We start from the raw sequence: 25222 nt of genomic DNA, 5'->3' as shown, positions 1-25222 counted from the left end.
CTGGCGTCGTTCCCTGCGGCTCCTTCGCGAGCGGCTGCCCACTTCCGCCGACGCTCAAATCCGCCGCGTCGCCACTTGCGGCGACGCGCCCTGCTTCCCTTGGTTCATTGGCCTCCGTGAGCTTGCAAGCAGCCGTGCATTTCCCATTCTTGTGCGGCTCCATCCCATCATCCCTTGAGGACCCCTGACCGCTGCTCTGCTCGTCCTGGTCTGGCTGCTGTGCCGACGACAGCTGTGGTGGTGGTGGTGTTGACGAGGGAGCTGTTGGATCAGATTCGTTGGAACTGCTGTGTTTTGCAGGCGAGTGGCCGTCTTGTTTGAGTGTCGGGGTCTGCGTGGAGCAGCTCTCGAGGGGTTCTGGCGCATCGGTGGTCTGCAGCGACTGCCGGCGTTTGCGACGCAAGTGGATCCACGTGTTCTCTGGAGCCGTGAGCATGAGGCTGACTTCACCCGTCCTGCACGGCACACGCCTGTGTTGCACCTGAGCACACCGGAAGCATTTTCTTTACCAGATTTCAAATATCACCGTGTGAATCGTTTAAAATAAAATTAGTATTGTTCAAATGAAAGATCCATTGCCGCAATCACTTTTAAACTGGATATTCGATGTGGGCAGTAAACCAATTATAGAGCCAGTCTCAAACAAAGTTGAGGGTTAAAAATCCAGCAGCTGTCTGAACATGTATGCTGCACATTAGTGATTTGTGCACATCACGACGAGCCCAAGAACAGACGTACCTGAAACTTCGAAAAGATTCAATATGCCAAAAAGGATGAATACTAATAATACGTTTGCCGACGACAAAACAACAAAAAAACCCGCAGGTTCAACACACGGCGACCGACGTTACCTTCAAGTCGGCGAGGAGCGTCTCAAGATGCACGGCGACTCGCTCCACCGGACTGGGGCGCGGCACGTCGCGAGAGGGCAGCTGCTCCCCCGTGTCGCCGGCGGCGGCGCCAGCGGCGGCAACGAAGAACGTGATCGGCTTTTTCTGATTGTCCAGCTTCCGCCGCTTGACAGGGGGCGACTGTGCGGGGGGGGGGGGGGGGGGACAGCAGCACGGAGCCACGATTAAGCCCCGGCTTCGTCACCACGGGGTCACACGGAACGACGTCGACGAGGCCGACGCGCCTTCGCAAACCGCCGTGCTTTCGCAGCAAGTCCAAACGGAGAGAACAGGTCAAAATCCGCACGCAAAAAATTACAGCTGAAACGTGAGCAAAAAGATCCCCCACCAGCTGAACACCGGGGGGGTTTCCTGCCCTAGCGAATGTTCTCAAACCAAAGGGAGAACAAAACAAAGCTTGAGTGAGGGGTTCAAGTTCAAGTTCATGTATTAGGTATAGCCCTGTGAGCCATTCAGCTCTTGAATCGGGTGCAACCGCAACAAACAAAAAACAAAAACATGAACAAAAAACATCTTAAAGTGAATATGTGACTAAGTGCAAACAGAAAATCCAGGAAAAGACAGAAAAAATATTGCAGAAAAAAACACCGTACACCAACGCTGTGTGCAAAAATCCCAGTGGGATGCAAGTCAAACAACAACAACCACAAGACAGCTTAGAAGGGGGAGGAGGAGGAGGAGCAGGTGGGAACACGGAGGGGGGGAAGGGGCTCTGACCGGCACGGCGAGGTTGTGGTGGAAGCTCCAGGCGAGGGCCCAGCGCATAGTGCGACCTTGGCAGAACGTGGTGGTGGTTATTCGCGGCACCTGCACCAAACATAACACACAAACATGACACACAAAAAACACATGCACACAATTACACACAAAAACATGCACGCACACAAAGATAAAGATCCCCCGTATAGCCTTAACAGACTGTAGGGGCAAGTGCTGTTAGCAAGCAACTATGAAGGCCAGAGCGGTATACGAACGAGGGGGTGGGTGGCCAGCACCACGCCAGACCGCCTTTGTCTCCCCAGTGGCAATGTTTACACACCGCACCAGGTACTCATTTAAGGCTGAGTCGACCTAGAGGAGGCCCAGGACCGGTTCAGATAATCGCCATTGGTGTTAGCCGTGACCCGGAATCGAACCCTGGGTCGCCAGGTTCATAGCGCAGCGCGCTAACTGCTACACTACCGCACGCACACACACACACAAACATGCAAGCACACACACACACACACAAACATCCACACAAGTTTAACACTTAGGCTTTCACGGCCAATATTATCCATGATAGAAGTTTTTGGGTTAGATCGCGAAAATGTAAATGTGTCGTTAAACGCGCCACCACCTGACAGCCAATTAGTAAGGTTTGTCGCGTAAACAAAACATGCCAATTTGTTACTAGTACTGCTAGTATGTAAACAAAACAAGCCAATTATTTACTAGTACTACTAGTAGTACTGCCATGTTTTGTTTATGTGACGGACCTGACTAATTGGCTTTTGGTCAGGTGGTGGCGGGTTTAACACCACATTTATATTTATGCCATCTAACACAAAAACATCTGTTAAGGATGCACACATAAAACGACCCCCCCCCCCCCATTTAGCCTCTCACAAACTGTTGGGGACATTGCTGGGAATGCTGGAGCAGGTACGCATTTAAAGCAAAGTGAACCGAGAAAAGGCCCCAAAAATCAGTTCAGATATTGCTTTCCACCGACGTTAACCGTGGCCACACACACGTGCAATGATTAAGAGAAGATTCACTTTTGGGAGGTGTTCTTAGTGAACGCACCTTTTGTCGTGCCAGTATCGTAGCACAGCCAGCTCTCAAATGGGCTTTGCCTGCGCAGAGATTCCATACAAAGTGCGCCTGCGGGCGGTGCATTCGCTTCCTCACCAGGGGCAGCGTATGGAGTGGCGAACCCCCATCGGTAATTATTTAAGCAAAATCTCCTAAGTGCAAATATCAGCACAATGTGCACGTAAAGCTCCCACCACCCTATCGCCCCCCACCCCCCCGCCACCACACCAGGTTTTTCACCAGATCGTCCCTGCTAAAAAGAAATGTTGCGATGGTGGACGTTCTCACCCGCCGAAAAGGATTTGACGGATCGATTGAAACCAACAACAACCTTAGAGTGAAAATATGAAAATGAAAACACACACGACAATTAAATACTTGGGTCTAATTTTCGCGAGTGTAGTGCGTGCAAATGTACACTGCCACTTGATTAGGCGTCGACTTCTACTCGTTCACGATTGATTAATTTGTCGATTAAAACTGATTATTACACTTACGATACAAGCATCAATTAACTAAATTTTACGATGTTATAATTAGACTAAGGGAGCAATAGAAAAATAAGTTTGTACGAACAAAAGAGTTCATATGAGAATACAAATGACCCTTAAATTATGACAATTCATTGAATCGCCGCTGGAGAGGGGGGGTCAAACTGGTACATGCCTTACAACAACTGCCATTCGTCACTACGTGGCGGTGACATCACTACGGCGTTTGTGCCAGGCTGTGTGCACTTTGAGGACACGTGAAGTGGTGTCGAAGGCTCGCTGAATAGAGGTCACGGGTCAGACCCAGGTGCCAGGGGTTGGCCGACTGAGATGACCAGAAGATTCATCAGCCGATGCATGCCTTGCTACCACACTGACAGCCATTCACGCACTAAAAGGCTACAAAGCGAACCGCTTGTAGGGCCCAGCCACCTAACAACAGATTTTGAAATATCCCCGAGTGTAACGACGCGGCAGAGAGAGAGAGAGCTGCCTTATCGCTGCATCCCCCATTATTGATTTTGTCACTCTGCCTTCGTGCGCCTGCGAGTCGTCTGGCCATCGGTGCTGTTCGCCACTTTTATAAACCAAAATCACAACTGGGGTAAAATTCCCATCGCAATCGAAGCCGTCAACATGGCACGGCTACAGTCTGGAGTAACAATGTCAAGGATTTCGATTTAAAGCTTTCGTGTCTTCCCGACAGACCTGTTCTTCACCGGAGGACGGCTGCTTGCGTTGTGGCCGAAACGTCGTGAGAATTATTTTATAATGTTTTATTATTTATTATTTTATTATTTCCCTTCTACATGACTTTACCGAAAGAACCAAGAAAAAGTGTCAAGGATATTGCGTGTGCTGTAAAGTTTTTCCTTGTGTGGCCGTTATGGAAATTTTGCACAGAGGAATCTCCCACTGGCTTCATTAAGGGTGTCTAGAATTATGAAAAAGTCGGGAATTTTATTAAATGTAGTCGTGGTAACCGTAGCGTTTATTATTTATCTTGATTAGAAGCTTTCGTGACTGCAGGAATTCATACTCTTAGGTTCTTTCGGTAAAGTCATAAATAATAGATCACGACGTTTCGATCGCAACAACAAGCGATCGTCCGCAGGTGAAAGAGAGAAACATGCCTCTGTGACGAGGCATTATATAGAGGGGGGGGAGGCCGCAAAGGGGCGAGAGGGTGGGGATACAATTCAAAGAGGGCTTGGGTGAAAGAGAGAAAAGAAATGTGACAAGGAAGCTGAGATATCAAACTTAACAAAATGTAGAAATGTAATGCAACTCAGAGAGTCGGCTAACACAACAGTTAACACTTTACTTGGTTGATCCAGTCCTTGCAAAAATTGCTCAATTTTGCATCCATCTTCGGCTGAGGTGTGTGGAAAACTATGTAAATTGTAATTATTCAATAATGAATAAATCTCAAAGTGGTAAAATTGGTTGTGGAATTGTACACAGAGGGATGTCCCGCAAGCTTCGTTAAAGGTGTCCACAGCATAGCCAAGCATTTAGGAACACAGGTAATGTAATGAATGAATACATTACTCTGAATTTAGCCTATACACTGCCATACAATGATATAAACCATGTGGTGAGTGCTATAAGATATGCCTAACCTTCAAAAATCCTGCAAAAAACACATTCCAGGCTACGGGGCTGGGAATTGGCTTCAACTCGGATGAGGACATGAGCAACCTTGAAAATACTCACACAGGGGCCATCAAATAGCGCATGCAGCGACTTATAACCAGAGCAATCAAAGGCCGCGTTAAAACTGATTGTGGTAACTTTGCCTTAGATTAACTATTCACAGAGCCAATTTGACAAGACGGCTGCAATATAACCGCAATCGTAACACTTCACGCACACTGCCAGGTTTGAAGAAAGGATTGTGCTGTTTTTTGCACCCTTGAATAGAATTCCACATGTGTTCACGGGCAAGGCCGATTTAAGAAAGGTTTTTCGAACACCGACAACATCCGTATTTAAAATCAGATTTTGATAGAAGGAAGGAAAAAAAGCAGAGAAAATATCACAAATATCACAAATACCTAGAGCTTGTGTCGCGCGAGAAAACTAAACAGCCAAACCTCAGCTGCGAGAAACGTTTCAGTCTGGCACGATACAAGATGCACCGCAGCATTAGCCAGAGAGGTAGAAGCTTATCATAGGCAAATTCAAATTATTTGGTTCTTTCGGTAAAGTCACGTCGATAGAATAATAATAAAAATAAAATACAGCGAATAAAATAAAGTGAATGGTATGCAACTTCAAAAAATCAAGGTGAGGAAGTAGCCAACTTTCGACCGACTACGACGAAATCAGCCGGAACGCACCCAAATCCCATCAAACCGCGGAAGCCCAGCAGGGTTGAGAGCCTGGATCATGCTTGAATGGGGGGGGAACACCACGCACAAATTGTAGTAGGGCTTGCCGGGCTACGCTGCAAGGCAGCAGGTGACAATGCAGCAAAATCCAGCGCTGTACCGTGTTTCTATGCTGTTGTGTCTATGCTGCCCACCTTCACCAGCCAGCACGGACCAGCGTGGTGAAGTAAAGTCATACTCTTAGTTCTTTCGGTAAAGTCACATAGGTAAAAAATGAAATGAAAATTAATAAAAAATAAAAACAATAAAATAACGACGTTTCGGAGGCAACACAAGCTTCCGTCTTCAGGTGAAACTGTCACAGCAAAACATCTGTATCAAGTGACTTTACAGAAAGAACTAAGAGTATGAATCCTTGCAGTCACGAAAGCTTCAAATCTAGAAAGAAGTAAAGGCAAACAAACCCCAAAAAATAATCACACGCAGAATGGGCAGGGCCTCATCCAGCAGTGGACTGAAACCCAGGTGTCTACATGTGGGTAAGCAAAACATGCAAATGCCAAGAGGAACAACGAGACAAAATGGGTATGCCCACTTTCATTGATTCAATTACGAGCACAGTACTAGATAGGCCATTGAAAGTGAGGGAAAGGTTAAGAAGCAGAGAACAAATTAGGTGAAAGCACACAATATCAGAAGGATAAATATCAAGAGCAATCAGAGAATACAACACGTGCATGATTAAAGATGTCAAAAGCAAGCAACTGGGGACACGATAGAAGCAAAACGGTAGATTGGCAATTGATAAATGTGAGCCCTTGGAGAGGAAGATGAAAGCATAACGCATCACAGAGATGGAAGCTTAAATTTCGATTTAAAGCTTTCGTGACTGCAGGGATTCACCTTCTTGGTTCTTTCGGTAAAGTCACGTAGAAGGGAAGTAATAAAATAATAAAAATAAAACATAATAAAATAATTCTCACGACGTTTCGGCCACAACGCAAGCAGCCGTCCTCAGGTGAAACCAGGTCTGTCGAGGCGACAGCGTATATATATGCTCCAAGCACGTGTGCTGTTTCATTCGGACGCTGTCGCCTCGACAGACCTGGTTTCACCTGAGGACGGCTGCTTGCGTTGTGGCCGAAACGTCGTGAGAATTATTTTATTATGTTTTATTTTTATTATTTTATTACTTCCCTTCTACGTGACTTTACCGAAAGAACCAAGAAGCTTAAATTTAGTGAAGGAATGTTCCGCACATCTCTTTCACCACATCATCAGCCAAGATCGATCCACTGCTGCACACGATGGCTCCCGAAAGCCATCGCAATCCCTCACAGTCCTGCAAAATGCGGATCTCTATTCCAAATTAATGCACGCATCCCAGGCCTAACATTGTTTTTCCGGCGAAGAGAAATCAGTTCCTGATGGTGCACTTGAGTCAGAGCTCTTGGTGCCAAAAGCGCGCAATGAACTACGGAGAGGTGCAGCCTTGCAACTGCACAACACAACAAAGACGAACACATGGATCACAGGCCTATTAACAATGTTTTTTTTTATCTTTGCAGCACTTTGAATGGCATCCTTTGCACGAAATAATGCAATAGAAAGACTTGATTGATTGATATGCAAAAAGTGCACGGGCTTGGGCAGGACACATGGTGAGAAAGGACGATTGCCGTTGGTCGATACTAAAAGATGGGAGTGGCGGCCAAAGGGGGGGGGAATATACGACCCTGTGGGGACATCCTCAATGCAATGATAGTGCAAGAACTGGACGCACCATTGTATCACAAGATCAGGGAGGCCTTCATCCAACAGTAGGTGGATCACTGCCAATGGTTATGATGAAGTGGAATGGGGCGATTGAATAAAGGACATGAAGAGACTTCTAAAAGGGTGCAGAGCAGCTGGTGGTCACAGTTTGATTTCTCAAATCCCTCAGCAGGCTCCTATCGAAGTGCAGCTGCCTCTGCCCTTACCTGCACTCCCCTCCCCCCTCCCCTCCCCCGTGACAGCCACCAACAATGACACGGCCCTGGTCGCCAAATCTATACTTTATGTACGAATTGATTTTGCTCTTAGGGAGTACGGCCCGAAGAACAAGAGCAGCGCGTTCCGTCGTGTGCAGCAATATTCATATATGTTGCATGACACATTGGATCTGTAATGCTCAATTCAACTTGGAATAATAATGAGAGCACGGGCAGGTAAAGTAAGGAGGGGTGAGTCTGTGCCATGTGTTATGTGCAATACTTGCGGTTGCATCCAGCGATGGTAACCTACCGAGCGTTTAAGGAAAATACTAAGCTTCGTTTGACCGCGCTGCTGGATGAAATTCCGATAAATTATACGCGTGTTTTTTTATTTGTGCGCGATTGCAATGCCAGAGCCGGCAAAGGTAAAATCTGTGAAGAGTTCGCAATCGAGTAAAATGTGAGAGACAAGCGGCAGAGCGATGACTCGATCGAGCACCTCCGTCTTTGGGCAGTAGCGTGAAGACAACAACGCGGTAATGAGAGCAACCGCTGGAGCGCGGACCGCAAATAGGCGATGCAAATGAGGTGCTTAACGAATGAAGACAACACTTGTTATTTTGCACATTTTTTTTTAAACACTTACCCCGCATCTCCGTAGCTCCTCCTTCAACGGTGCCAGACTGCACTTTTTACCCAGCATGCACGTGTACCACCTGGGATAAAAGAGAGAGACAGGAGAGTGCACTCTAAAAATCAGCGGGGTTTCTGGCCGCACATTTCACCCGACACGCGCGACACCTCCAACAAATGCACAAAGACCGCTGGCGTAATTCGCACATCGCGCTGGGGACACCTCGCCTGGCTCTCACGTGCAGCGCCCAGGGTTCCACACGGACGCGACAGTGCACTCTCCCAGCAGGGAGCCGTCTATGTTGGGCAGATTCATGCCCTGCTCAATTGAACTGCTTCGCTTACAGAGTCCGCCCCACGCTGTTCGGAGCACTCGCGATAGCGTACCGACCAGGAACGTGGACACCGACAAATGAGATGGATTAAAAGCTGAAGCGTCCAAGGAAGCTTCCAATTATACCGAGACGCCGAAATAGGTGCACGTGAATCGGAGAACAAATGCAAATTAAGAGACATTTCTAGTTAAGGTGAGTAAATGGGCCTGGGCAGGGAACACTGCCTGAAGGGATATGCTGGCCGATGGATGAAACTGGCGATTGAATCACAGCCAACGGAAAGAACGAGCCCGAGAGGATGCCCATCAGCTCGTGTGCACAAGCGAGATGGATTGTGGCGTCGCAGGACCGCGAGGGTGATGCCGTCGGCATGGCGAGGGCCTTCATCCAGCAGTGGGTAGAGCATCTCTGATGATGACAATGATGGTGGTGTTCATCAATGTATCGCACCTAAACCATCAAGCTGAAGTAGCATCGGCTGCTGCACATGAGCCGATTTCATTGCTCCACCTCTGCGGTGGACATCCCCTTTGGGGCGAGTTTGCACCTTTCGCCGTCACTCCTTTGTTAGCCTCGATCACTAGCCGTCATTCCGTCTTTTTAACGACTTGTTCTGCCGAAACCCACTTCACTTGTCTTCGCGGCCAACGTAACGTCTCTGACTTGCGAACGTTTTCCCCCCCTCTTATAAGTGTACGCTTTCTAGCACGGCCGACGACATCCGCAGCTATGCATGGCTGAGAATGTGCTTCCCGCGTTAGTCAGCGGCGTAGCGGCGTCAGGGGTAGGAACATTGAGCGCGGGCAAGTGTCGCGTTCTGCACACAATGGTAAGTGGCGGAGTGAGATACGCGGGGGGAGAGGAGGGGTGGGCGGTATGGTGTGGCAAACCGCACGATTCTGTGGCCTTTTGGCAGGCTCTTTAGTTAAGGGGAGGGGCGGCGGCAGTGACCCTGCTGCGTATAAAAGACACTGAAAATGACACTCAGCAGGTAGGGGGGGAAAACAATAAACATTGGAGGATCTAAATCGTGTGTGGGGCAAACAAAACAAAGGGCGTTTTTTGTTGAAATTTATAAGCGATAAAACGACAGTCAGTGTCGTCAAGCACCGATTTGGCCATTTCTCCACCGAAATTTTGGCAGAAATGCAGTAGGCCCCCCCCAAAAAAAACAATTCGGACTCTCATTTTGTGAACAAAGCGCTGCGGAACGCTCCGGCGTAAAGAGCGCGAGATAAAAAAAACAAACTATTATTTGTTATTAACGGACAATGGACTATGCAAGTTGCCAATTATAAAATGAGATAAATTAAACAAGCGCAAGAAAGAGGCAATTAACCTGAGGGTACGGGGGCAGTCCTCCCAAGGCACTCGACTGCTTACACCCGGCCGTGCTGCTGCTGCTGCCGCGTAAACACCTCGCGAAGAATGCAACGAGGAAATCCACGGCAAGATAATTTCACGTCGCCCATGCGGTGCCGGGGGGGGGGGGGAACGGGGCCGCGTGGTGGTGAGAGCGGGGCGGCAGCGTGCAATGCCAAGGAGAGCCTGCGGATTGACGCGACGGGGGAGTGGGTAGTGGTGGGGGGGGGCAACCGTCTAGAAGGTGGGGGGGGGCGGTGGTGGGGAGGGCTCTTCCAGACGCCGTCTGCATAATACGGTCACCAGCCACAGCCCCGCTGTGCCGCGTCAGCCGTCACAGCTGCGCCCGTCTCTTTTATTATTTTATTTCTTTAATTAAAAGCTTCCCGCTTTTGGCGGTTTATAATGGCCACCGTGTTAATCCCTTAAAAAAAACATCTCAACAGCCCTGACCCCACGCCACGCCACGCCGCTTTGTCGATTGACCCGACAAAGTTTGGCTGGGCAGGTTTGCAGCGTTGTGGCGTGCTCAACGGGAAGTCCTGGGGTGCAATTCCCACAGCTGCCAGAGAAAATTTGGAGCGGATTTACCCCGGCGCTGTTGCAATGCAAGCAGATCCCGTGTCATCGTCTGCCAGGGTTGGACGTGTTTTCTGAACAAAACGCAACTTTCTTTTGGCGAACAGGAGCTGGAGGTATTTTCATTGACCAGATTCATCCTCTCGGAACTCGGCAGCACACCGTCCTTGGTTTTTGTCGACCGTGGATTCATAGGCGAAACGTATTTTTCAAAAATGTGTTCTCAAACGCCTTCACAATGGCCAAAAATGCATCAACTGCTATTTGTACAAACCCAACGCAGTGTACCAGCGTACTTGACCGGAGCGCACACACACAAAGGTACCTACCAAATGACAAAGGCAAATATTTCCCGCAAATGCAACGGCTCCCATCAGCGGATGAAGCATGTCGGAACGCCGTGCAGAATTCGTTGTCCATCTGCCAATTTAATTCCCTGGCACCGACATGATGAGCGCGCCCCGGCTCTCCTTAACAAGAATACCGTCACTTTAAAAGCTGCCCGAGGTGCTTCCGTGGCTCCACATTCGGTTGGAACTTTTACGATTTCTCAATTATAAGTGTGCCTATCAAAGTGAAGCTTGAGGCATTCGCCAACACTCAAGAAAAAAAAAAGGGTTTCTGATTTTCTTTTTTGTATTACTTTTTTGTTTGATCATCTTTGCTTGGGAAAAAAGTGACGTTGAAATGTTAATGTATTTTTTGTAAAAAGAATGCCATTGAAAACGTACCCGCATGTCTAGGGGGTTTATACCACTTATATGCGTGCACTCAAGACTTCCTTGCCCTGGCTGTGCCCTCAAATAAAAGACCCTGCACAAATACAGTAATCCCTCACCACTTCGCGGTTCAAGTTTCGCGGCCTCAGTGCATCGCGGATTTTTCGAACTGATTTAAAGGCCTCATTATACTTGTGCAGTAACACCATCATCTTCATCATCACATTCATCGAACTGCACAGGTCTGTCATCGTCGTCATTGTCATCGTCATTGTCATCGTCGTCGTCGTCATTACTGGAGTCAAGTCTCAAGATACTACTGTCATTGGTGAGTGTAGAACACCATAATACGTATCGTATGAGAGAGAGAGAGAGTGAATGTATAATATTAAGGTTTTATAATTAAATAGATTTAAGTAAAATATATATATAAAGTATAAATATACATATTTTAAACATTCTGGTACCCACACACACATATACGGAAATTCCTAGGGGGCCAATCCTACTTCGCGGATTTTCACCTATCGCTAGGGGTTCCGGTCCCCATTAACCGCGATAAACGAGGGATCACTGTATATCTTTTAATTTGAATCCAGAATCGTGTTTCCTTCTTGCACAGTAGCAATGGGAGAGCAGCGGACGTGTCACACACGTGGCTGTCACACAGATCACACTGGGTTGCAGACCGCAGGAAAGAAGCTCATTTAACGGCTGCGCTTACGCATATCCGTTTAACAGGAGCAGCCAGCGCGGGAATGCGAGGAATACAGTCACGTGAGCACGTGTAACCAATCGTGATTTTGACTATTAGTGAAAGCCAGGATTCCACGCCCTTTGACGTTTTCCTTTGATGCAAAAATCAACGATGGAAAGAGAAAAGCACATCCGTGAGCAGCATGGGCACACTCTTCTAGATGCCAGCTGACCTCGTGAGGATTTGGCTGAAGGAGGATTTCTCCGACAACTCTGGCTGTCGCCTGATACCGGTTGCAATTACGGGCGAAACGTCACTGTACTCGAATTGTAGATGTTGTGGGTTTAGCCTCCAACACGCCGGGTGTGCTGAACTAGTCACGAATTGGCAGGTTTTGTTAACGTGACAAACCTTACTACACTGGCTGTATCGGGTGGTGACAGGTTTAACGACACATTTATATTCACGCGATCGAACCCAAAAACCTCTTGTGGATAATCGAGGTCGCGAAAGCCGACGTGTTAGCAGGCTTTATTTAGCAGGTTATCTGTACGCAATGTCTGGTCCAAGTAGGTGCAAGTGCATAACTATGCAGAGAAGAGAGCTCAAGTTTGGAGATGAGCAAATGCGAAATTACTGATCAGTTAAATCGGCAACTATTTAAAAAATATGAGGCCACTGGGTATGCTGCCTCCAGGCTGCGGTTAACTCAACGAAGTGCACACCCGGTGTGACACGGTGGCTCGTGATACGTGGTGATATATGGTCAGTTTATTAATCCAAGAAATATGCAATTAAGTATATTTTTATTCGATTACCTTAAGCAAAAAATGTGTTCCCTACCCCACACCACTCCCCCCCCCTCTCTGTCTCTCCTCCCTGGCTCCTCCCCCCTCTCTTACCTATATAGCCTCTTGTTACAGCAGCCCTTTTGCCCTCTTCAGCAATTGTTTCTTGCTGTGGTTGTCCCACCTGATGACGGACGCTTGTGTTGCGCCCGAAACGTCGTGATTGAATTCATTTTATTTCTACCTACGTGACTTTACCAAAATAACCAAATTGATTCCTGCAGTCATGAAAGCTTCAAATCAGGATAAAAATGAATTGATTACTTTAACCAGACTCCTGCTGCAGCAGCCCTCGAGATGGGCAAGCACATGATATCGCCCAGTGGGCGTGATGAGGAGGGGGAGGGGGCGGCCGCGGTTGCTGTTCACCAAGTTTCGATTTCCACGCCTGGAAATGAGACCTGGAAGTCGTCGCTGCTGCGAGGGGGAGAACGAGCACGCGGCCCAAGTCTCGCCGTGCGCTCACCAAGTGCGCACGGCGAGAGTCTCGCCAGCTCTGCAGCGACGCCACACGAGTCGTGCGACTTAGGGCACCTGCTGTCGACGGCGATGCACGAACACGCACAAAGCACGCCACATTGGTCCCGAACATCGCTGCCCGAACGGAACGTTAATGCACTTAATAGGCTAACATTGTAGGCCAATGGCCTTTCTTCAGATTAAGCTAATATACATTTTTTCGATACAAGGCAGTGTTAATAATGAATGCGTTGAGATTCTGTTGTTGTTAATGTGTGCGCTGTGTAATGTATTATTAATCGTAACGGTAATACAGTTACAAATCTGGTTGATAAGAGTGGACAGTCGTAGGATATGTGGACAGTCGTAGGACTTGAAAATTAATGAGCACTCCACGGAAAGCCATCTTTCAATTAATGCGGACCGGGCACGGAAGACGCGGGCACACAACTAATGCCTAAAGTGGCACTTTACTCCCCCAGTAGGTGCAGAGAAAAACAAACCCCCGCTTTAAATGAAAAAAAGACGTCTTTTCCCGTATTGCCGAGTGCAGGCGGCATTCTGCAAGCGCTTGTGAAATCATCCGGAGTTAAAACTTCCCACCGGCGGAGTAGACAACAGTAAAACAAAAAAGGGGGCTTTGCACGCATTCTACAGGTCCCGCTGCACTGACCCGTTCAGTCGCCCAAGACCTGCCCCCGTGGCAGCCTCACCCGCCCTACATTCATTATTTTTGATGCATTTATTTATTTTATGAATCGTGGTTACAATGTGTCAGGTTCTTGTTTGTCCTATATGTGTTCCTCCTAATGGTCTCTTGAAGCCATTCCGAGCGTGCATCTTTTCACACTGCTGTGCCGCTTCAGGCCTTTGTGGCGTGCTCTTTGTGTGCCGTATACTCCGGAGCATAAATTTCGGTGTGGAGGGTGAATGGCTGTACCTTAAAATTGGTTGCCCTTTAGACAGCTCACAAAGCAAGATCTATAGGGTGTGAATTAAGCACCAACAGGCCATGTCTGACCTAGGCTTGGGTCTGAATACTCTAAGATACATGGATACTGAACCTTCTATGCATTACCAAGGAGGGCTAAGGAAGGGAGCCAACATTAATCAATTAACAAACGCTGGGCGGCCAAGGGGGAAAACGCGACAGAGAGTACAAACGTCCACCGTGGCGATGGAGCAACACAATTATCCGCCATGCAAATGCGAGGTGGATTGTGGCCACGCTGGCAAAGGCGTGGGGAGGGCCTTCAATCCGTGACGTTGAGTCGAGATTGTTTCTCTGCTCACAGAAACGGCGTTCCTCTCTGTTCTGAGCCAGCGATGTAAAAGTCCACATGTCCATTGCAGTACGTCGGCTCAAGTTTATTTTTTGTATAACCAGGTAAGAAGTCAAGAGAATAGTCTCAATTTGCAAAAGTCAACCGGGTCGGACAGCCTCTCCCCATAGGGGCCACAGTTGTGACTTTGCCAAGAGGTGGAAACCCATTTTTTATCAGACGCCGCAGCGGTGGCATGCTCAACAAAACCTCCAGCTCGCAAGATTTCACAGTCACCCATCCAGATAAGACCTGCGTTAGAAATTGCCGAGCCGGGGGGGCGACGACGCCGTTTAATCTTGATCGACTACGTGAAAAAGCCCGAGTTGACCAAGCTTGTAAACCCTGTGCTGCTTGGAATCGTATTATTAAAGTAATACAGCTTACAATTGTGTGCCCCGTAAAGGCATCACATACTAATTAACTGCGATTAGAAATCTATTGTTATGTAAGCACGATAAACCCCCTCTCTGCTCTCTCCGCACCAGTTTGGCTCACCGTGATGACGTTTCCTTTTCCGATTTAAGATCGTAAGCAGGTGGATCTCGTCACAATTCGGGCAACATTGCCTGATGATGCTGGCATGTAATTACCAGCGCAACGGCACGCTACTCAAATTGTAAATGTTGTGGCTTTACTCTCCAACACAACGGTGGCTTGAAGTAATAATTATTGGCACGTTCTGTTTACGTGACAACATTACTAATTGGCTGCGTCGGGTGGTGGCGAGTTAACGACACATTTATACTTACGCGATCTAACCCAAAAAAAAAACCTTTATTATGAACTTGTAACCCTGTCCAGACAATGTGAATCGCTGTGGACCTGTACAAATTTTAGTTTCTATTCTTAAAACTGGACTTAGACCAGGCCGGCATAGGCTGTATTTATAAAATGTTTAAATCGGCAGGCAGAAGGGGAACCAGTCGTTTTCCGGCTTTGCTCGCAGCGAGTTCGAGAGCGATAGAGACAGAGGTCTACGGATGCCATTTGAGCATTGGTTTCACGAAAAAAGAACTGCCAAATCAGAATATCTATTTATCCTAGACAAATATAATGAACTGGAAAGCTCTTTTTCACAGATCTCTAGTAGCAGCGGCAGAGGTCGCAAACGGGTTTTGATTCCTTACCCGTACCCGTACCCTGGCCGCACCAGGGTCGCAAATGGGTACCCGTACCCGTACCCGGCCGGGTACGGGTACCCGTTCCCTACCCGTACCCGTATTCTACTCGAAATGAGTGACAAACGGTTACTCACCAGTGACTCACGGCCTACCCGTACCCGTACCCGGCCGCACCAGGGTCGCAAACGGCTACCCGTACCCGGCCGGGTACGGGTAGCCAGGTATCGGGTAGGGTATGGGTATTGGGTACCCGGTTGCGACCTCTGAGCAGCGGGTAAGACAGTTACAACAACAAACAAGACAAAAACACAATAGTAGTGCAAAGTACAAGAAAGGTAAACAAATCACCCAACACACACACAAATACAACTAAACCATCCCCATCCTGCCAGGCAAAGCCCACTGATGTCTGCAGGGGACTTGTGGGATGGATAGATATTGCATTCTGTACTTGGGTACACACCACAACACAACAAGACTGGGCCCAAATGTGGTATAACTGGTTGAAATATAATGCATAATCCATCACTTAACTGTACGTGTGCACCACAGTTCAGGGAATGATAACCTTGAGAGGGCTGCACTTCCCAGAAACCCAATTGCTATTGATCCGATAAACAGGGGGCCCTGATACCACCCACAAGTGATCGGGTTTCGCAAGCATGAGCCGAGGCAGCTACTTCAAGGCCAGCTTGATCTCTGGGAAGAGAGAACTCCCAGATTTATGCGGAATCCTATTGGCCGTGGATGTTATCTTCTTACCAATACCATACGCTATGCTTATAGCCCCTAGTAACACTGGCAGCAAATAATATAACATACTGACGATCCTTAATATATGTGAAAACAATATACGTCTGCCAAGCTGATTTACCGATGCACAATTTAAAATGAACATATTTCAAGTTGTAAACGGATGGGCAGATTAGAATCAAGATGTATCAAGACATCAATTAATCAGTTCACAAGAGTATTTTGCTCACAATACACTCAGAGACACTAAGAGTAGGAGGCACTCTGTTTATTAAAACGACCTTAATAGTTAACACTTGGTAACTACGGTTCCCGGACAGGACAGCTGGTAGACTGCCTGACTGGCAGAGGTCTCAAACGGGTTTTGATTCCTTACCCGTACCCGGCCGCACCAGGGTCGCAATCGGGTACCCGTACCCGTACCCTACCCGATACCCGGCTACCCGTACCCGGCCGGGTATCGGGTAGGGTACGGGTACCCGATTGCGACCTCTGGGATGAAGCCATGTTGCAGGTGCGGGTGGGTTGATTTTAGGAACTTGAATTGTGAGAAGAGACAAAACGTTGGGAAATGAGTGACAAACGGTGACTCACCAGTGACTCACGGCTTACCCGTACCCGGCCGAACCAGGGTCGCAAACGGGTACCCGTACCCATACCCGGCCGGGTACGGGTAACTGGGTATCGGGTAGGGTACGGGTATCAGGTACCCGATTGCGACCTCTGCTGACTGGCGATGCCGAGATGGTGAAGACGGAAACGACGGTGAAGACTCCAGCAGCACTACGGGGACCCCACTCCACACGACAGCCCTGAGCTCCCCTCCCGGGGCCCCTCTTATACTGTCAGCGCGGCCCTGGCTCCACCCCCGGTCACGCCCCCTTCTGGAACCTACTAGCGGGTTCTCGATGTGCCCCTTCCGTGACCTTTCCCCCAGAGCCCTCTCTGGTCTATCACGTAGCCTGCTGTCAGTGAGGGCTGATGTAAGCTGCAGATCCCCTTCCTTGCCAGCAGCCGGCGCTATGCTGCTACGTGACCGATTCTATATCACTACACGTGTGTCGCGACTCTTGAGCAACTTGAGAGGTTTCTTTATTTATTATTTAGGATGCTCCACGCAGGTAACTTGACTTGGACAGGGATAACGCACAGATCACTTGGGCCAGGGATGGCACGCAAGTAGCGACAACGCAAAGACAGCGACGACGTAAAGACAGTGACGATGTGAAGACAGTCGACCCCGATCACACGGCAACCCTGAGCCTCGCCGCTCGCCCCCTTTTATCCCCCGACGTGGTCTCACTCCACCCCCGGTCACGCCCCCTTTCTCGAACTCTCTAGCCCGTTCACCGAACTTCCCTGATGGTTCCCCTTCCGTAATCACCCCTCGTGACCACTGGGCCACGTACTGTTCTTGTACCCGCACTGTCATCACCCACGCACTGTCTCTACACATGCATGGAATTGTACGCCTAAGGATTAATATACGGTGTTTGCTATAGGTTCACCCGACTCCCTCAGCCACTGGAGGCGCTACAATTCATGCCAATGCCCAAAAGAGCTAAACATTTGTGGAGCTCTAAATGCTTACATGTGAACACTTTTTTGCGTAAAGGACAGCTCGGCTGCGCAAAGCAGTCTGGGTATTTCAAAGATGGAGTAAAAGTGCATCATCTGCTGCAGCGAGGCATTGTGTAATGAAGATTCTGGTGAAAAAAAATGTATGGGCGGCTGAATCGTACTGGTTAACTGTACAGTGAGGCGAAATATATTTCACTGAGGATGTGTGTCTGAGTGGAGTTAATCCTTTAAAAATAGATGTGGGTTGGTAAACAGTGATGAGAATGTGAAAGCAGATGTCCACAAATGACTGCATACACGTCCGAAAGTATTCTACGCTTCGGGCATCAAGGCGTGAAAAGACCGATGGGACAGATGCATACATGTAGCACGGGAATACCTTGAAAACTAGGGCAAGATTCATTGTTCAATTCCTTTCATATTTTCTAGAAATGAAACTGCAGTTTAAACTTGAATGACCCTCATTTTCCTCTTATGATAGTTGGAGATTGTTTTTTTTGATGTGTGCTTGTTCAACTATTAACCAAGGGAGCTGCCAAACGTAAGTTTCAAATCATAAACGACAGATTTCTTGTGGAACCCAATGCTCCTGTTTTGCATTACCACAGGGGGGGCGAGGCGTGGAGACCCGCAAGCAGCTCATTTAGCACTCTGGGATTAGCAGCGTGGCGTGGATTCGGCTCCCTATCTCCGAGGACCACAAGGCTCCGTTCTCTTGCCAGTTTCTACTCGCTGCGACCGGACGGTGAAGCAATCTTTTTGTTAAAAACATTCAACAATGTTCAATGGAGGCTTAGTTCAACTTGGACTTCTCCCAAGATGACATGTTTTTTTTATATACATATTCTTTTTTTAGGCCGTGTTTTTTTTTTGTTGCAACTAAAGACACAGGCCTGAAGTTGAACCGAGTGAGGAACTTACACTCGCCGATTTGTGTTGAGCCCGTTAAGACGCAACAATTTCCTCAAAGCCAGCCCAGGTAAGAGCATGCGGCTGCTTCCCGGGGCTGCTTTCCAAGCTCACGTTTTCAAGTTCAAGTTCATGTACTAGGTGTAGCCCTGTGAGCCATTCGGCTCTTGAATCGGGTGCAATCGCAACAAACAAAAACATGAATAAAAAATATCTTAAAGTGAATATGTGACTGAGTGCAAACAGAAAATCCAAGAAAAGACAGTAAAATATTGCAGAAAAAGCACTGTACCCAAAAATGTGCAAAATCCCAGTGGGATGCAAGTCAAACAACAACAACAACCACAAGACAACTTAGATTAAGGCAATCAGTCTAACTCTGTACCACAACAAACACACATGGCCAAACCAAAAAACTCATCGAAAATCACCAAAATAAAGCCATAAAAGCAATGAAACAGCGGTCATAGGAACTGTGACCAAATTTTCACAATAAACGACGTAAACAACATGTACTACCAAACTCTGCAGCCGAGCCCAAGAGCCAGGCTCTCACACCAAACAGGCTCTCTTTCCAGTGGTTGTGGAAACAAGGCAAAGGATTGCACACAAATATTAATGAAATAATATAAAAGATGTCTCCCCCCCCACCCACACTCTGTGTATTATGCTCATGTGCACAATTGGAATATTACTGTTATAAAAATGCAATGTAAAGAATTGTACGTTAACATCATCACTAGTTGTATGGTGAAACACACGAAGCAAGCAGCGATTACACTATTCCCTGAAAATTGCCTATCGTTGCCATATTTACATTGAATTACCGAGCGGATTTTTTTTTGCCAATTGCTTTTCGCAATAAGCGAAAATAATTGCACCCACTTTGTCTCGCGCCCTATACATACAGCCGAGCATAACACAATATTGTAGGCTGCAAATGCAAAGCAGCAAATATACGCTTTCTGATAGCATAAGCAATAACGAGGCTGAATTTAAAAAAACAGCAACACGAGCTCGAATTCAAGCAGAACAGCGTCGCCCTTCAGCGGCGTGCACGTGGACTGCCGAGTTCAGAAACAAAAACAACAGGCTTTAACGCCATTGCCACACACCTCAACCTGCGCAAGCATTCGCCCAGACAACACTGCTCTTTCTGACAGACCTGTTCTTCACCTGAGGACGGCTGCTTGCGTTGTGGCCGAAACGTCTTGAGAATTATTTTATTATGTTTTATTTTTATTATTTTATTATTTCCATTCTACGTGCCTTTACCGAAAGAACCAAGAAGACTGCTCATACTCTGCATCGTTATTTCATGTTTTATTCGTTTCTAATAATCGTCTGCCCTTTTGTCAATGCACGGCTGGATGAAGGCCTTCTCACGCCATATCGGTTTGCGAGGGTCGTTCTGGCCAGTACTTTATCGGGCTCGCTCGTCAGCGTGGGTCGGTGAAGAAGGAGGAAGGGGAGGGGAGCCAAGTGTGTCTCAAACGTCACTTGCCTCCGACGTCAGCCATGGCCGGGAGTTGAATTCAGGTCACTGGGTTAGTAGCGTGGTGCGCGAAACAACACGGGGGAAACGGCAACATGATTTTTACTAAGTTATAAAAAGGGAAGCAACATTCATCACAGCCGTGTGCGTGATGCACCTAAATAATATTGACAAGGGTCTGCTCGCTGCTGTGAGGTTTACACTGATAGGGGAGAGAGAGAGAGAGCGCGACAGGACGTGTATAATGTCCGCTCCGCTTGCCATCAAGATTTTGAGGCACTGAGAAGACAGCTCCCCTGCAAATGGCAAATATAGCTCATACCTGACCGGAGTGAACATAAATCAATATGAATTGCAGCCTCCACAGCAAGCTTGTATTTCCCGGAGATGCTGCCATTTTTCTAGACAACGCTTTTAATCCTACAATGCCCGATTTACAAACCGTGCACTACATCCCCCCGCATCTGCCGTCACAGCGTAGACGGGAGCTTTAGGACATGACCGTCTACGTTTAATAATGCAGAAAAAAAACATTTGATGTGCTGTGGCACAAATAAATGAAATCAAGACTTCCAAATAAAAATGCCACTCAAGCGTACAACACCTACCAACCACTGTGCACGTGCGGCTTGCATGCACGTGTACATTTTACCAACCGTATGGTTGTTATAGCTACGGGATACAGTGCAATATGTGCACCGAGCAGACACGCGAGGCGTGATGGCGCACATCTGTAATCTGGCACTTGGAAGGCAGGAATAGAACGGATGACAGAATGAGCTATTGTTCAACAATCCTTATAAGGTGCCGAGCCAAAGGGTTCCCATCGGCACAGCAAACTGGAATGCTGACCCCCCCCACTCCCACATGCAAGGAATTACCGAAGGACATGATCCCCCTCGTTTGCATGAGTTGTCTCCAGGCATGCTCATTTACTCACAAATGCTAAAATAATTTATTTACGAGCCAGTCAGCTGGAGCAAGACACTGTTTAAAGAGTCTTGAGGCTCAGTCAGACTTTCCTTGGTATGCATAAATAGAAATACGTCTAAATGATTCTGATACATTACCACAAGTGCTCTTGGTATGCACACCAACTATAATAGCGGATACTGGATCAGTATATTTCACGTCTATGTTTATAGATTTTAAACCATTATAAAATAGGTAACCTGAGATGTATACAGAAACAGAACACATGAAATCCATAAAGGTAATGGGCGATGCTAAAATGTATGCTGCCCTGGTTAAAGAATTGCAAACAGTATTATTTTTATTATAAAATTATTTAATTTTAAAATAATTTTATCTTATTATGTTTTATTTTTTTATTATTTTAAAATAATTTTATCTTATTATGTTTTATTTTCCTTCTACGTGACTTTACCGAAAGAACCAAGAATATGAATCCATGCAGTCACGAAAGCTTTAAATCGAAATTTTGTATTATTTTTAAAATATAATTTTACACCGAAAGATAATTGATGCTACATTCAATTTATTTTCTCTGGAAAGATGTTTCCTTTGTGTTCACATTGCGTGACAACCAGGATGCTGCGTATTCTCTGGCGTGCACACGCAGCGCATGCACACGCATGCACGTCAGCCTCGCGCTCAAGACACCTGCCAATAGCCACCGCTTGCCTTGGGGCGGGCTTATAGATCGCAGACAAAGTGGAAACAAGGACCAACAACAACCGCCCTCCCTTCCTCCTTTGGGTGCGAAACCCACCGGAAGTAATTGTTTTAATTACATGTTCGTTACATGACTCCAAAGTGTGGGATTATGCAGCAGGTAGCGGCGTAAAAAATCATCGATTAGTTGCAGCGCGTTTCATCGCACGTGGTGCACAGGAAGCAGCCGCCGGATCCAGCGCCAGCATCGATTTCCATTTCACTGTCGCTGCCACTGCACGGACAGCCGTCCTGCTCAAAGACGCGGTGCCCACGGCGTGCGTGATAAATAATTCACACCAATGCTAAATGATTTTGCTCTTTAAAGTACAGTGGGGCGCGGTCATCATTAATGCGTTAGGCTGCCCTTTTCGATTCAATATGCCTGCTTAAGTGCGTTATTCGGCTTGTCGAGGAACAGCTGCGTGCACACGGGCGCGCACGGACCAGCAGTGCAACTTTTTCACTTCATTTCAGGTCCACGACGCCACCGTTTTGTACGCCGCACGTACGTTGAACTTATTTCGCACTGTACGCAGCCAACCGTGCTCATCAGAAGGTGCGGGAAAGGATCAGGTTTTGCCCGACACAGCATCCACTGGAGTGGCTATCAAGTGTGCAAGCGGTAGCACTGCAAACCGGCGTCTACGGACGGGAGAGGTCAAAACAACAGGTTATGAAGAGAGCTGTAAATTGAACTGGGGTGGGTGGGTGGGGTATGCCCTATGTAATTCCTTGCACCAGGGTGCGTGCCAATGATGCCGCGTCGCTGGCAGTGCCCCTACCAATGTCTCCTTGGCCCACAATGTAGCTCTCGCAGGGCTCACAATACATGCATGCGATTACGGCCGTTCCCTTTGTTTCTAGATGCACCGCGCAGCACATGGACGGAGCGGGTTGGGTAGTCAACTAGTAGGAATATCGGTTAGGTTAAACGTAAAGGGTGCTCGCGAAGCTCTTGGCTCTGCAGCTTACTTTACACTCGCCTCGAGCACTCATACGGAGCCCAGTTTCCATCGGCAGCAATTAATGCCAATTATTGACCCAGTTAAACCTCATTGAGACTCAACCTTCGTTTTCAGGATACTGCATTAACCAGCGTTTTGGTTACATATGCGGAAAAAAAACTGGAGTACCTGGAGAAAAGCCACACAGATCAAGAGATAATATTCAAAAGCCCAACAAAGAAAGATTAATCATTGCTGTACCACCATGCCCTGGCCACCTCACAGCCCACAGCCTCACACCTTCAACACCTTTATGCACCGGTGATCACCCATCCAAGTAACAACCAGGCTCCCTTAGTGTCCAAGATCCAACAAGATATGGGGCTCACCGAGGACAGCGTAGTAATGTGCTCCTGTCTGTCAGCGCAGTTGAATTACGAATGCCTGAATGCTGCTCCAAGGTGGATCTCCATTTCTGGGAGGTAGGTGGTGGCTAAGCACATGCCTGTAGTCCAGCACTGTGGAGGCGAGGGTCGGTGGAATCGCACAAATATCGTGAACCTCCCTTCCCTGGCTCGCCAGGAGATGGCAGTACAGCAAGTGGACTAATCGCCATCTGTTTCCCTCTACACGGGGATGGAGTGTTGTCCCCTCGTGTGTGTGGGTTTCTCTCCGGGCGTTTCCGGCTTCCTCCGGCTCGTAGAAACTCAAAATGCTGGACCCTGTTGACAAATCGTGGCTCTCCTGGATTTTTTAAATGTAGAATAACAGTAGAGGACCCCCTAGTGACGTAACTACAGTTGTCATTAAAATTACAGGCGCCAAGGCCACTGTAACATCACTGGAGAGCACTTCGTTAGTAAAGTATTTGTATTTTTTAATCCTTTATATTAAGTCCACTTGCTTGCTTGCTTGCGCGCTTACGACCGTGCAAATCTTTCGGTTGTTTTTTAACCCACTTCCCGTGATCCAATCGAGCTGACATTTTGCACACAGACTCGTTGTGCGTGACAATTTATTTTCGTGAAATTTTTTTTCCAAAATTTTCCACTTTTTAGGAAAAAAAAAATTCATATTTAATTTAAAATACCAATGTGATAAAAATGAAACTCTTACTCAAGAAAAACAGAAATGAATAATAAAATAAAACCGATGCCACGCATATAAAGGATTTATAGTGAAAAACTTTGTTTTTACGGGTTAATTTTTTTTGTTCATTAACAGAGCTTCAGACCCGTGTCCGACATGTTAGACATGGCCTTTTTGTACGTAACAAGATAAAAGCCATCCGTGTTCTGGGGCCGCATTTTTCTTTATTTGCGGAGCGGCGTTCTTGCGCACCGCAGGGGTTAACGGACAGGCAGGCCTACGTGGAGTTAACAGATGTCTTCATAAGCGCCGCGTGCTTAGCCGAAGTGTGCCAAGCCGGCGAGAGGAGGGGGGGGACGGTGTGGGGAGAGCTGCCAGGGTACGGCACTTGTACCACATCCCCTTCCATTTTTCCTCATTAAAGTTTCATCGCGGCTCGACGGTGCGATGATAATGGCCAAGCTTGTTTGTCGGGTGCACACAGGGGGCGGAAGGGAGGGAAACGATGGGAGGGGGGGGAGAGTCGGGAGTGATTTCAGCGTTTCACAGCCGACCTGGTCGTAACCCTTCACGTGCAGTGCACTGTCGTTCCAGTGTTGGGAGTCTCTCCCAAGACCTCCTGACCCTCACCGTGCCCAAAGATATTCCCACCCCCAGTGACCAGTCTGCCACTCACCGCCCCCCCCCCTCTTAACACAACACCTGCATATGTAGCAGCTTTCCATCCATAGCTTCTTACCACCAATACAGAGGCGACTACTATAACTACAATTACTACGACTACTAAAACCATGAACACAATTACCCATTGGCCTTGTTAAGCATTTGAAGACATTATTTTTTTAAGCTTTATTGTTTTGTCCTCTTATATTGTGGGTTTACATTCAAATGTTTTAAGTAGGCTATTGGAGTGAAGAAGACTAAACAAATGAGATAAACTAGTAGGTGAAAATGTGAATGAAACTTGTCAAAATGAGACAAAAATACAATTTATTCTTAAAAACCAAATTGTGCTGCGTCATTGCTTCACCACAGACGGAGGTGAATTGCTACATGATTACAGAATAACCACTCGTATATAGCATGTTCAAATACATAGTATGTATGCGTTTACATTTTTTTAATTTGAATATCCGATCTGAAAATTTGTTGGCACCATTTTTTTTAATGTTTTTTTTTCTGGCGTCG

At 47.3% G+C, this 25222-nt stretch overlaps 1 protein-coding gene across 1 annotated transcript in view; it reads right to left on the bottom strand.

The window, feature by feature from the left end:
* Positions 1–25222, bottom strand: part of METTL16 (methyltransferase 16, RNA N6-adenosine) — a 54188-nt gene that overhangs the window by 4153 nt on the left and 24813 nt on the right. The window contains 4 exon segments of the mRNA XM_061562079.1: positions 2–481; positions 852–1031; positions 1629–1718; positions 8155–8224. Coding sequence (XP_061418063.1) covers positions 2–481; positions 852–1031; positions 1629–1718; positions 8155–8224 — 820 coding nt within the window.

The sequence above is a fragment of the Lethenteron reissneri genome, chromosome 28, assembly GCF_015708825.2.
Source record: "Lethenteron reissneri isolate LAM-NWPU_2019-01 chromosome 28, ASM1570882v1, whole genome shotgun sequence".
Classification (NCBI taxonomy): Eukaryota; Metazoa; Chordata; class Hyperoartia; order Petromyzontiformes; family Petromyzontidae; genus Lethenteron; species Lethenteron reissneri.
Note: the sequence above shows the minus strand (reverse complement) of the source record. Positions and strands in the feature narration are given on the sequence as shown.